At 40.8% G+C, this 12324-nt stretch overlaps 1 protein-coding gene across 2 annotated transcripts; it reads left to right on the forward strand.

Annotated features, from left to right (window-relative positions):
- Positions 1-3421: 3421 nt before the first annotated feature.
- LOC117417058 (extracellular calcium-sensing receptor-like) lies at positions 3422-8230 on the forward strand. 2 transcript variants are annotated; one of them, XM_059034425.1, is made up of 6 exons: positions 3422-3660; positions 3865-4159; positions 4627-5442; positions 5760-5987; positions 6161-6284; positions 6823-8230. In XM_059034425.1, the coding sequence occupies exons 1-6, from the start codon at positions 3461-3463 to the stop codon at positions 7722-7724; spliced, it is 2565 nt and encodes an 854-aa protein (XP_058890408.1). In that variant the 5' UTR covers positions 3422-3460; the 3' UTR covers positions 7725-8230. The 2 variants fall into 2 exon arrangements, with proteins under 2 accessions (XP_058890408.1, XP_058890409.1); XM_059034426.1 differs by lacking the exon at positions 5760-5987.
- Positions 8231-12324: the final 4094 nt, after the last annotated feature.

The raw sequence follows: 12324 nt of genomic DNA on the forward strand, positions 1-12324 counted from the left end.
CCAAATACTTCCTGGTGCCCAAGAAGGACGGTGGGCTCCGTCCTATTTTAGATCTGCGGCTACTGAACAAATACCTGCGGGTGTTATCGTTCAGGATGCTTACGCACAGGCACATCATCCAGTCTGTCCGACAAGGTGACTGGTTCACCACCGTGGACCTGACAGATGTGTACTTTCACGTTCCCATCTTCCCGGGTCACAGGAAGTATCTGCGGTTCGCATTTCAGAGCAGGGTCTACGAGTTTTGTGTCCTTCCATTCGGCCTGTCACTAGCTCCCCGAACCTTTTCGAAATGTATGGATGCCATTCTAGCTCCCTTGCGGGCTCTAGGTGTCCGACTGCTGAATTATCTGGATGACTGGCTCGTCTGCGCGCAGTCAAAGGAGCAGGCGGCACGGCACACAGTGATGGTTACAGACCATCTTCAGCGGCTAGGTCTGAAGGTCAATTCAGGAAAGAGCCGCCTTGTGCCAAGCCAACAGACCGAATTCTTGGGTCTGCATCTGGACTCAGTGTCCATGGAAGCGACCCTGTCGACACAAAGAGTTGCCTCGATGGAGCGGTGTCTCTCCCTATTCAGGTTGAGAGAAACAGTCAGCATGGAGTTGTGTCAGCGCATGCTGAGGTTGATGGCTGCCGCCTCGCAAGCCCTTCCCTTGGGCTTATTACACCAGAGACCTCTGCAGGCCTGGTTCAATGCCTTCGCGTTGCATCCGCGGAGAGACAAACACCACAGGTTGAGGGTATCCCGAACCTGCTGGGAAGCGCTGTGCTGGTGGAAAGTTCCAACGAACATCCGCCAGGGCGTACGCTTGGGTCCCATCTTCCGAAGGGAGGTTATCACGACCGACGCTTCCAACCAAGGTTGGGGAGCAGTCTGGAACGGCTCAGGGACCCGCGGAGTGTGGTCAGGACCCTGGAGGTCAGCCCACATCAATGCTCTGGAACTCAGAGCGGTGGACCTCGCCCTCCGGCACTTCTTGCCAGTGCTTCTAGGCAAGCACGTGTTAGTGCGGTCAGACAACACCACGGTTGTGGCGTATATCAACCGCCAGGGCGGCCTACGGTCCCCTCGCCTTCACCAGATGGTAACACGGATGTTGCTATGGGCACAACCGCGTTTAACCTCTCTGCGTGCAGTTCACCTACCGGGCAGAGTCAATTACATAGCGGATCTCCTATCCAGAGGAGGCCCTCATGCGGGCGAATGGCGTCTTCACCCTCAGGTGGTAGAGTGCGTTTGGGAATGGTTTGGCATAGCACAAGTAGATCTCTTCGCTTCGCAAGAGACCACGCACTGCCCCCTATGGTTCTCGGTGAAGGACCTCGACAGCCCCCTAGGAGTCGATGCACTGGCTCAGGAATGGCCGCCAGGGCTCCTATATGCGTTTCCACCGATTCCGATGCTCTCCGCCTTCTTAGAGAAGGTCAGGGTAGAGCAAGCGACAGTGATTCTGATCGCTCCTCGGTGGCCTCGGAGGATATGGTTCCCGAGCCTGGTGCAGTTGCTGCACAGTCGCCCAAGGGAGCTCCCCCTGTGAGCGGACCTATTGTCCAGGCCAAAGGAGGGCTTTGGCACCCGAACCCCAAGCTCATGCAGCTATGGGCTTGGCCCCTGAACGGGAGCGCCTGTCAGCCTTAGGGCTCTCGACGGCGGTGATTTCGACCATTCAGAGTGCTAGAGCGCCCTCTACTAGGTCGCAATATACGTACAAATGGCAGTTGTTTCAAGATTGGTGTCTGGCGGAAGGCCATGACCCAATATCCTGCCCTATGGCAGTGATATTACAGTTTCTACAGAAACTGTTAGATGAAGGGAAATCTCCCTCTACACTTAAGGTGTATTTAGCCGCCATATCGGCTTGCCATGTACGCATTGACGGTTTATCACCAGGTTGCCATTTTCTGGCATCTCAGTTCCTGAAAGGCGCAAGACGCTTGCGGCCTCCAAGGATGACCAGTTTACCGTCATGGAGCCTTGACGTGGTGTTAGAAGCCCTTACCAAGGCACCGTTCGAGCCTCTCCACAGCGTGGATATGAAGCTTGTGTCTATGAAAACTGCGTTTTTGCTATCAGTGGTATCAGCCAAACGCGTGGGCGAGTTACATGCACTATCATTGCATTCATCATGTACTCGTTTCGCAAGAGACGGTTCTAAGGTCTCCATGCGTCCAAATCCGGCCTTTTTACCCAAGGTCATATCCCCGTTTCATATGAACCAACCAGTCGAGTTGATGGCGTTCCATCCTCCTCCTTTTTCTTCCCCAGAGGAAGAACGGTTACACATGCTCTGCCCCGTGCGGGCATTGAGGTGTTATATTGACCGTACAATGACTGTGAGGCGAACAGAACAGCTGTTCATATGCCATGGTTCTAGGACTTTGGGTCAGCTGTTGTCTAAACAACGCCTTTCCCATTGGATAGTGGATGCTATTAAATTAGCATATGAATCTGCAGGCCTTCCGCCACCAGGGCAGTTAAAGGCACATTCCACTAGGGGTATGGCGACATCTTGGGCCCTCTTTAGAGGGGTGCCGGTGTCTGACATTTGCGCTGCAGCCAGATGGGCTACACCGCATACTTTTATGAGGTTCTACCGTTTAAATGTACTGGAATCCTCTGCTCAGTCATTCGGAGCATCCGTGTTACACTCTATGACGCCTTAGTTGGCGGTCATATTGAGTATTGTCACGATATGGTGTTGACTCCACTTTAGGATAGGTGTCATTGCGAGCGTAGACGCTGAGGCACGGCTCTGCATATGCGTAGATGTATTGCCTACGCAATTGCGTTATGACGTAAGTCTGTCCTACTGCCGAGAATCTTCCCTCGCGACGGCTTGGGTACACTGTTCCCATACTTGATGGTTATTTTCGACTTGAAAGGGAACAATAGGTTGCAGATGCAACTCCGGTTCCCTGAAAGAGAAAATAACCATCAAGCCGCGAGGTCACTCCGGAAGCCTTCACGGCCTGAAGAGCAAAAGAGGAAGACAGTCTCTGCACGCTGCGTATAGTAAGCTCCCAAGGGGGCGGGCTTACATGGCAGCTCACGCAGAGGCCTATCGGCAGCTTTGCTATAAAAGCTCAGCCAATCCCTACTGCCTGACAGCAATATCCCATACTTGATGGTTATTTTCTCTTTCAGGGAACCGGGATTGCATCCGCAACCTATCGTTCTACCTTTTCACTTACACAAAGAAAATGTGTTCAGCAGTATTACACAATAAATGGGAGCATTACCTGTTAGGTTTTCCAAAATAATTACTTAAGGGACCATATTCTCAGTGCAACTGCTTAAGTGTTATTCCTCCTTAAGAGCGTAAAAAATTGAGCCTTTGAGAATCGATGCTTTGGTGGGCGTCAGAACCTAACTTAATTTTGATTTAGGCACCCAAGAGACAGAACTACCACTATAAAAACAACAAACTGTGCCTGTGAACAGAAAGAATATTTTGAAATGGTATTCCTGAAAGTAGTACTGCTTGCTCTTTTGACAAGGGCACAAGAGCCTGTTTGCAGGTTACAAGGAAGACCGGAATTGCCTCTGTTTTCAAAGGATGGAAACATAATAATTGGAGGAATCTTTTCACTCCGTAGCAGCATTGTTCCCAGAACACAGACCTTCACGAATATTCCAGAAGCTATTAAATGCCATGGGTAAGTAAAAAGTGCATTATAATGGAACCTTATAAAAAATACTGTAAGTAGAAAATGCAAAGCATTTTTTTTTTTAAATCATTTTTTAAGTTTTCAAGTACAGTTGCATGCACTGTTTTCAATTTGTTTTTTTTTATCAAAATACACTAAGATAAGGCAGATACACATTTTGACAAATGTCTTTTTCAATGTTTTCTTTCATAGATTAAGTTTGAGAGAATTTCAGTTTTCTCAAACCATGGTGTTTGCTATAGAAGAAATAAATAACAGTACAGATATTCTTCCTGGTGTTTCCCTGGGCTATAAGATGTATGATGCTTGTGGTTCTATAACTCTGGCTATAAGAGCGGCAATGGCTTTAATGAATGGGCAGGAAGAAGGTACACTCTCTGAGAAGTCTTGCACCAAACCATCAACAGCTCTAGCTATTGTAGGGCATTCCAGTTCATCACCAACCATAGGAATTGCAACAACAATTGGAGGTTTCCGTATACCAGTGGTGAGAAATACTTATATTTAATAAATATCCAGCACTGTACTATCTTTCCTCTGTATCTTAATGTGTATTATTAGGATATATACGGATATATGGATAAAGGTAAACTAGACTGAACATATATGTGTAAATGTGGTAGTGTGGTTAAAAGCAGAACCAGGTGGTTTAATCTAATAGAAAACATTGCACTTAATATTGTCTTGGTTTTTAATTGTAAAGCTATTAGAGATTGAGCTATTAGATATTTAAAAAGCATAATATTGTAAATCCAGTCTTAAATTTGGAGCAGTGGTTCAAACCCACAAAAAGATACCCTGTTCTGCTGTCGTGCTTAATTGTTTTTTATATTTCTCTATCCTATATACCATCCATTTTCAAATCCATTTCTCCTAAAGGAACAGGAGAAACATTATTCATTGAGATGCTCATGATTATTTTTTTGATTTCCCTCATCTTTGTCTTCTATACAGATAAGTCATTTTGCTACTTGTGCATGTCTCAGCAACAGGGATGCGTTTCCTACGTTTTTCAGAACCATACCAAGTGATTATCATCAAAGCAGAGCCCTGGCACAGCTTGTGAAGCATTTTGAATGGACTTGGATTGGGACAATTAGAAGTGACAATGATTATGGCAACTCAGGAATGGCTACTTTTGTGAAAGCAGCCAGACAGGAGGGTATTTGCATTGAATACTCAGAAGCATTTATAAGAACTGACCCAAGAGAGGTGCTTTTAAGAATTATAGATGTTATTAAAAAGTCCACCTCAAAGGTTATTGTTGCTTTCCTGGCTAAAGGAGAAATGACAGTTTTGTTAGAAGAATTGTTACTTCAGAATGTCACTGGCATGCAGTGGATAGGCAGTGAATCTTGGATTACTGCCAGCAACTTTGCAACCGGAGAAAGTTATAATGTTCTGCGTGGGGCAATAGGATTTTCAATCGGTAGCGCAGTAATTACAGGTTTGAAGGAATTTTTACTGAATGTTAATCCATACAATGACCCTGACAACATTTTTTTGAAGGAGTTTTGGGAAACTGTTTTCAGTTGTACACTGACAACACGAGACAAGACAGAAAATATAAACCCATGTACAGGGTCTGAAAATTTAAGAGATGTGAATAACCAGTTCACCGATGTATCTGAGCTGAGAGTTTCCAATAATGTATACAAAGCTGTGTATGCTATAGCAAATTCACTTCACAATCTTTTTACATGCAAAAATGAGCAAAGTCCTTTTCCTGATAAAACATGTCCAAACCTCATGAAGATTGAACCATGGCAGGTAGGAGGCTATCTTTAATTATTTAAGGAATAAGGCAATAGTGGTGGCAGTTAGTTCCGGTCCAGTCAGGAGAGCGCAAATGAGCTGACTAATCTTAAAGCTGGTCCAGAACTACATATAACAGGAGGAAGATGTCATTCAGATATTCATTTCCTTTTAAGAAAAAATATTTTTAAGTATATATTTTATTTATAAAAAAACATAAACCTGTTAGAGATGCATCTTCGAATCTGAAAGGGGGATTGTCAGTTTTCAGTTTTATTTGTTCATAGTATATTGAGTTAATGCTAAAACTGTATCTATAACATTTTTTTTAGGTACTCCATTACATGAAAACAGTTAATTTCACAACCAAAACTGGGGAGACGGTATTTTTTGATGATAATGGGGACCCAGCAGCAAGATATGAATTAGTAAACTGGCAACCTAATAAAAATGGCCAAACTGAATTTGTTACAGTTGGCTTCTATGATGCATCTTTACCAGCAGGGAAACAATTTACAATGAATAACATCAGCATTGTTTGGGCAAATGATCAGGACAAAGTAAGGGTTTAATCACCTTTAAATGTCTAATAATTTTCTGCTTATATACTTTTTGTTATGAAATAGATGACTGTATATAAAGATAAATGTACATGCAAATGTATATCCATTGCTAATATACTATGCAATCTTTTAAACAGCATTTAATATGTGTTATTCTCCTTGTTTCCAAGGCAACTAAATCAGTGTGCAGTGAGAGCTGTCCTCCAGGCACTCGGAAGGCTATTCAGAAAGGAAAGCCTGTTTGCTGCTTTGACTGCATTTCATGTGCTGAAGGAGAAATCAGCAATCAGACAGGTAGGTTAAAGGAGGAAAGGACAAATAAAACACTAACACAGGAGTTAAAGTAAAGTAAGTTGTGATATTCCACATACCAGGATTTTGTTTGTTTTTTGTTTTTTTCTGAGAACAAAAGAGAGGAAATGTAAATCACAGCTATTTAGTTCCTTTCCTACAACAAACCTTGTGAGGGTGGGGATATAAAAACAGAACTGATTTCAGTAACTAAGGTGTTAACCTGCTTGCTTATTATTATTATTATTATTATTATTATTATTATTATTATTATTATTATTATTATTATTGTGTGTGTGTTTGTGTATATATGTGTATCTGTATGCATAGTGTATGTATTTATGTATGTATATGTATTATTTATGGATGTATAGCAATTGTTTGGAATTATTTTATTGTTGTATTGTTATTTTATTAAGTAGGGTATACTTATGTCTCTCTTTTTATTGTGCTTGTACTATTAAGATATACCTGTGCTGGTTCTGCAGGTCCAAACTGAATAAACTAAACTAAATTATGTATGTTTGTGATTTGATTGTAGATTCCAATGATTGTTTGAAGTGCCCTGTGGAATACTGGTCAAACAAGCAAAGAGATGAATGTATCTTAAAGGATATTGAATTCTTATCATTTGGAGAAATCATGGGAATAGTGCTGGTGATATGCTCATTGGTTGGAACATGTGTAACCATAGCTATAGCTGTTGTTTTCTTTTGTTACAGGGAGACCCCCATTGTAAGAGCTAATAACTCTGAACTTAGTTTCCTTCTTTTGTTTTCATTAGCTCTGTGTTTCCTTTGTTCACTTACTTTCATTGGCCAGCCCTCTGAGTGGTCCTGTATGTTGCGCCACACTGCCTTTGGGATCACATTTGTCCTGTGCATCTCTTGTGTTCTGGGGAAAACAATAGTTGTGTTAATGGCGTTTAGAGCTACACTTCCTGGTGATAATATTATGAAATGGTTTGGACCCATCCAACAAAGGTTAAGTGTTTTTACACTCACATTCATTCAGGGTTTAATATGCACACTTTGGTTGGCTATATCCCCTCCTTTTCCAAACAAAAACATAAAATCCCACAAAGACAGAATCATTTTGGAATGTGAAGTGGGATCTGCTGCAGCTTTTTGTGCTGTGTTAGGGTATATTGGGTTTCTTGCTGCCATGTGCTTTGTGCTCGCTTTTCTGGCCAGGAAGCTGCCAGACAACTTTAATGAAGCTAAATTCATTACATTTAGCATGCTCATATTCTGTGCTGTTTGGATCACTTTTATCCCAGCTTACATCAGTTCACCTGGGAAGTATACTGTAGCTGTAGAGATATTTGCTATTCTGGCTTCCAGTTTTGGTTTGCTTTTCTGTATTTTTGGTCCCAAATGTTATGTTATATTATTGAAACCTGAACAGAATACCAAAAAACATTTAATGGGTAAAGTGCAATAAAAAAAAAAAAATAATAATAATTGATCTTACATGCTTTTGTATTTATTGTTTTACTTCAGTTGTACTGCTGTTTTAGTATCATATTAACAATCATTTGAGTGTTTACATGATATGTGAGAAGAACTGACATTAGAAAAAAGGTTATGTGTCTGTTTAAAAAGTGTTATTTTAAAAAGTTTAAAGCCATTCCCCTGCTATGGAGTAAGCCAAACTTATATTACTGGTATTTATCTATATTGCTAGATCCCAATCATTTTTGTTAAATTCAGGGAACATACTAAATGGTCTACAGCTATGGCCAAAAGTATACAATTAACTCATTTTGCTTCATAAAGTCGAATGAAATCTGCTGAATAATGTCACATTAACATATTGAATTACATATTGCTTTGCAGTTGTCCATATACTTAAAAAAAAAACTGACAAAATAAAAAAACATGACATTTTGAAATCTAAGATGAAATACTGTACTACTATTATGGCTTCCGGTAGACTTTTGCGATGTAATTTTGTCCCTTCCTTGATTACATGATGTTAAATAAAATATCTAAAATATGTTCATATGTTTTTTTTTGGTTTTTTTTTTTATGTCTCAATCCTCAATGCATATATGCTGCAAATTGTGAACATATTGTAGCATGCACGGGGGTAGGCAACAACAGGGCTGGTAGGTGACGTAATCGCACACGAAGACATAAGCCCTATATACGCACCTTGCAAAGGAGCCAGCTCTTTTGTACAGCGGTATCGGCGCTATGCTTTAGTGCGAGAGGTCCCGGGTTCGTGCCCGCCCTCCACCTGTGTGTGGATTGCCTCGCCCTGTGTGATGCGCTGGCCTGCGTTAACCTGTATCACTACAATACGTACAAACATAATGAAAGTGTTTTCGAAATTCTAATACAGATAGTACAGCATGCATACAATCAATCCTAGTGTATAATCAGTTGCCTGTATGGTGGTTGACTGTAAACTATTGCACATGTTACACTGTTGTACTAATAAACAAACACATAAATAAATAAATAAATAAATAAATAAATAAATAAATAAATAAATACAAGTTTGCTTACATTCGCATTCCTAATATATGTACTAACCACTGACATCTAACCACACATTTAAGCTCTCTTGGTTCCACATGCTCTATAGCAGGGGTTCCCAAACTGGGGTCCGTGGACCCCTGCGAAGCTTCAGGGGGTCTGCAGCAAATATGTAAAATTACTGAACAAAAGAGAATTATGTGTGAAATATTTAAAAGCAAATCTTAACCCTTTGCGGTCCTATGTCGGACCCTGTCCAACATCATCAAAAAGACGTAAAAAACAGGTCTCTAGTCACTTTTTCTCCAGAAAAAGCCGAGAAAACCATTCAATGGCCGAGTGAGACCGATAGGAGCCGAAAAAAAAAAAGGGGCGGATCTGAGCAATACACATAGCCCCGGCACCACAGAGATAACACGGACATAAACAAACAAGATAGCTGCTTCTGCATCCAGCGCTCAAAGAATATCACAGACATTTGCAGAGCTTTTTGAGATGTTATAGTAATTAAATAATGACTTGGATCGCATTATTGAGGAGTTTGGTGATAAAACGAGTGATCAGGAGATGATTTATCAGTGTACACGACTATGAAGAGGTATGTGAAAAATACAGCAAACAAGGGGTGGGACGGGCTGGAGATGCAGTACTGAGTGTCCTGATATGCAGTGCCTTTTAAACCTGTTTTACTGTGAAAAAAATACTTTTAAACAGCGTGTCTAAAATAAACTGCGGGTGTGAAATAAATTGGACCTGACACGCCTGAGACGGGCTGAATAAACCGCAAAGGGTTAAACATTAAATAAACAAATCTTAAAACTCTTGCCCTCACACCCCCTGCCCTGCATATGTACTTTGAATGTCCCTGGTTGCTTGTTTTGTGCTTAGAGTATGTACCATTATCACAAAAGCAGGGTGAATTGCAATTACAATTTAAATAACAACTATAGCCGCAACCCTTACCAGGAGAAGCGGATCGATAATGGATGGATGGATGGATAAACAGCTATATTAATGCAATTTACAAAATTCTGACTACAATTAAATATAAAGCAGAATGTCTCGAAATACTATTTAAAAAAAAAAACATTTTATATTTTTTTTGTTCAACTTCTAGATATATTTTCTCCCCCTGCTGTTGATAAAATAAAACATTCCACTTCTGCACATATACAGTGAGAACTCGACAGAGTATAACAGTCGAAATGGAGCGGTTTCTGAAACGTCAATGAAAGAAGCCTGAGGAAGAAAATGAATGCAGTAATGCTTCCACGAGTACCAGTGCCTCAAGTACCATCTGTACAAATGAGCAGCCATGAAAATCTAAATCTCGAAAATATGATGCTGAGTACATTCAGTTCAGGTTTTCTTGCATTACGAAGAAAGATGGCCTTGATTACCTAAAATGTGTGATGTGCTTCGAAATCTTATCTAATGAATTCCTCAAGCCATCAAAGTTGAAATGGCATTTACAACAAAAACACCCAAATGAAGCTGGGAAATCTATAGATTTTTTTAAAAGAAAAGAATCCCAAATTTTAAAACAAGTGAGTATTTTTAAGCAGCACGGTACTGTTCCAGAGAGAGCCTTAAAGGCATCTTTTCTAGTGGGGGCGTTGTCAAACAACACTGTGTGCTGAAGGATATTATTTTTATTATTATTGTTATTTATTTCTTAGCAGACGCCCTTATCCAGTGTGACTTACAATTGTTACAAGATATCACATTATGTTTACATGCAATTACCCATTTATACAGCTGGGTTTTTACTGGAGCAATCTAGGTAAAGTACCATGCTCAAGGGTACAGCAGCAGTGTCCCCCACCTGGGACTGAACCCATGACCCTCCGGTCAAGAGTCCAAAGCCCTAACCACTACTCCACACTGCTGTGGTTAGATGTCAGTGGTTAGATGTCAGTGGTTAGATGTCGGTGGTTATTACATATATTAGGAATATGAATGTAAGCAAACTTGTATTTATTTATTTATTCAGGATATGTGACATGGCAGAAGATGTTTCTGCTCAACTTTTGGATAGGTTGCGTGCTAGCCCGTACTTTGCCTTACAGTTAGATGAAAGTACAGATGTTGCAAATGCTGCACAGCTACCCACATATGTTAGGTTTATAGAAGGGGGGGAATTTGTCGAAGAAAACTGGTGAGGAAATATCCAGAATGCTAGATGGATATATTCAAGAAAATTCAATAGACTGGTCTCGAGGTCTCGAGTGTGCACTGACGGTGCGGCTGCTATGACCGGAAAACGTAATGGTGTTGTAGCTTTTATAAAGGCAAAATCTCCAAACGCTGTTGCAAGTCATTGCATGCTTCACCGTGAAGCACTTGTTGCCAAACGTATGGATGTGATAAAAATTGTAGTGAAATGGGTGCAAGCCACGAGCACTTACTGCTCCACTCTTAAGTACACTGGCTGTCAAGGGGGGTAGTCATGCAACGAGTGTTTGAACTTCGACATGAGCGGAAGCAGTTCTTATCAACAGAGAATAGCCAACTCACAAGTTGTTTTGAAAATCCTACATGGATTCTGAAACTTGCGTACTTGTTGGATATATTTGGCCAGTTAAATGCTCCAAGGCCGTGACGTAACTGTATTAAATATGAAAGACAAAGTTAGAGCATTCACTAAAAAAATTGCTTTGGGAAAATAAACTTAATGAAGGAGTGACAGAAATGTTTCCACTTTTACATGAAGAACTTAAATCTTCCAGCATTAGTACTAGCAGCATCCTGCCACTCATCGTGTCTCGTTTGATTAATTTGCAACAGTAGTTCAGTGAATACTTTCCACAGCTCGAAAACAAACATTTGAATTGGATCCGAAGTCCCTTTGATTCTGAAATCGATACAAACCTGGACCTGAAATCCCAAGGAGAAATATATATATATATATATATATATATATATATATATATATATATATATATATATATGTGTATATATATATATATATATATATATATATATATATATATATATATATATATACACATATATATATATATATATATATATATATATATATATACACACATATATATCCCTCCTAAAGTCTAACTTCCACTGCCTCAAAGTGGGTGACAGCGGGTTCTTAAGACTCTGGCAGGTTCAACCATGCTGTGAAACCTTGAGTAACATACTTGGCCAAAGTGGAAGGGGCACTCACCAACCTGCCTTGCCAAGCGTGGTGAGTTATGGCCAACCCCCACCACAATGAAAGCACAGACAAAAACATGGCCCTCAATCCCCAGAGGCTGGATTAGGCACGAAGGCAGAGGGTGCTAAGAATCACGGGTTACGATTTTAGGCTGCCACAGAACACTGACCCTGGCCACGTACAACTGCAGATCTCTTTCAGGTGAAGCAAGACTTCAAGAGTTAGAAGAAGAACTTGGAAGAATCAAGTGGGACATTGTAGGACTAAGCGAAGTAATTCAGAGGATTCTACCTGTAAATAAACACTACACCGGTTTTCAGCCATGGTGTTCTGCAATAGTTGGGTTGGACAGTTTAATTATATACCTCTGGGTTAATTATGTTCT

The sequence above is a fragment of the Acipenser ruthenus genome, chromosome 12 (assembly GCF_902713425.1).
Source record: "Acipenser ruthenus chromosome 12, fAciRut3.2 maternal haplotype, whole genome shotgun sequence".
Lineage (NCBI taxonomy): Eukaryota > Metazoa > Chordata > Actinopteri > Acipenseriformes > Acipenseridae > Acipenser > Acipenser ruthenus.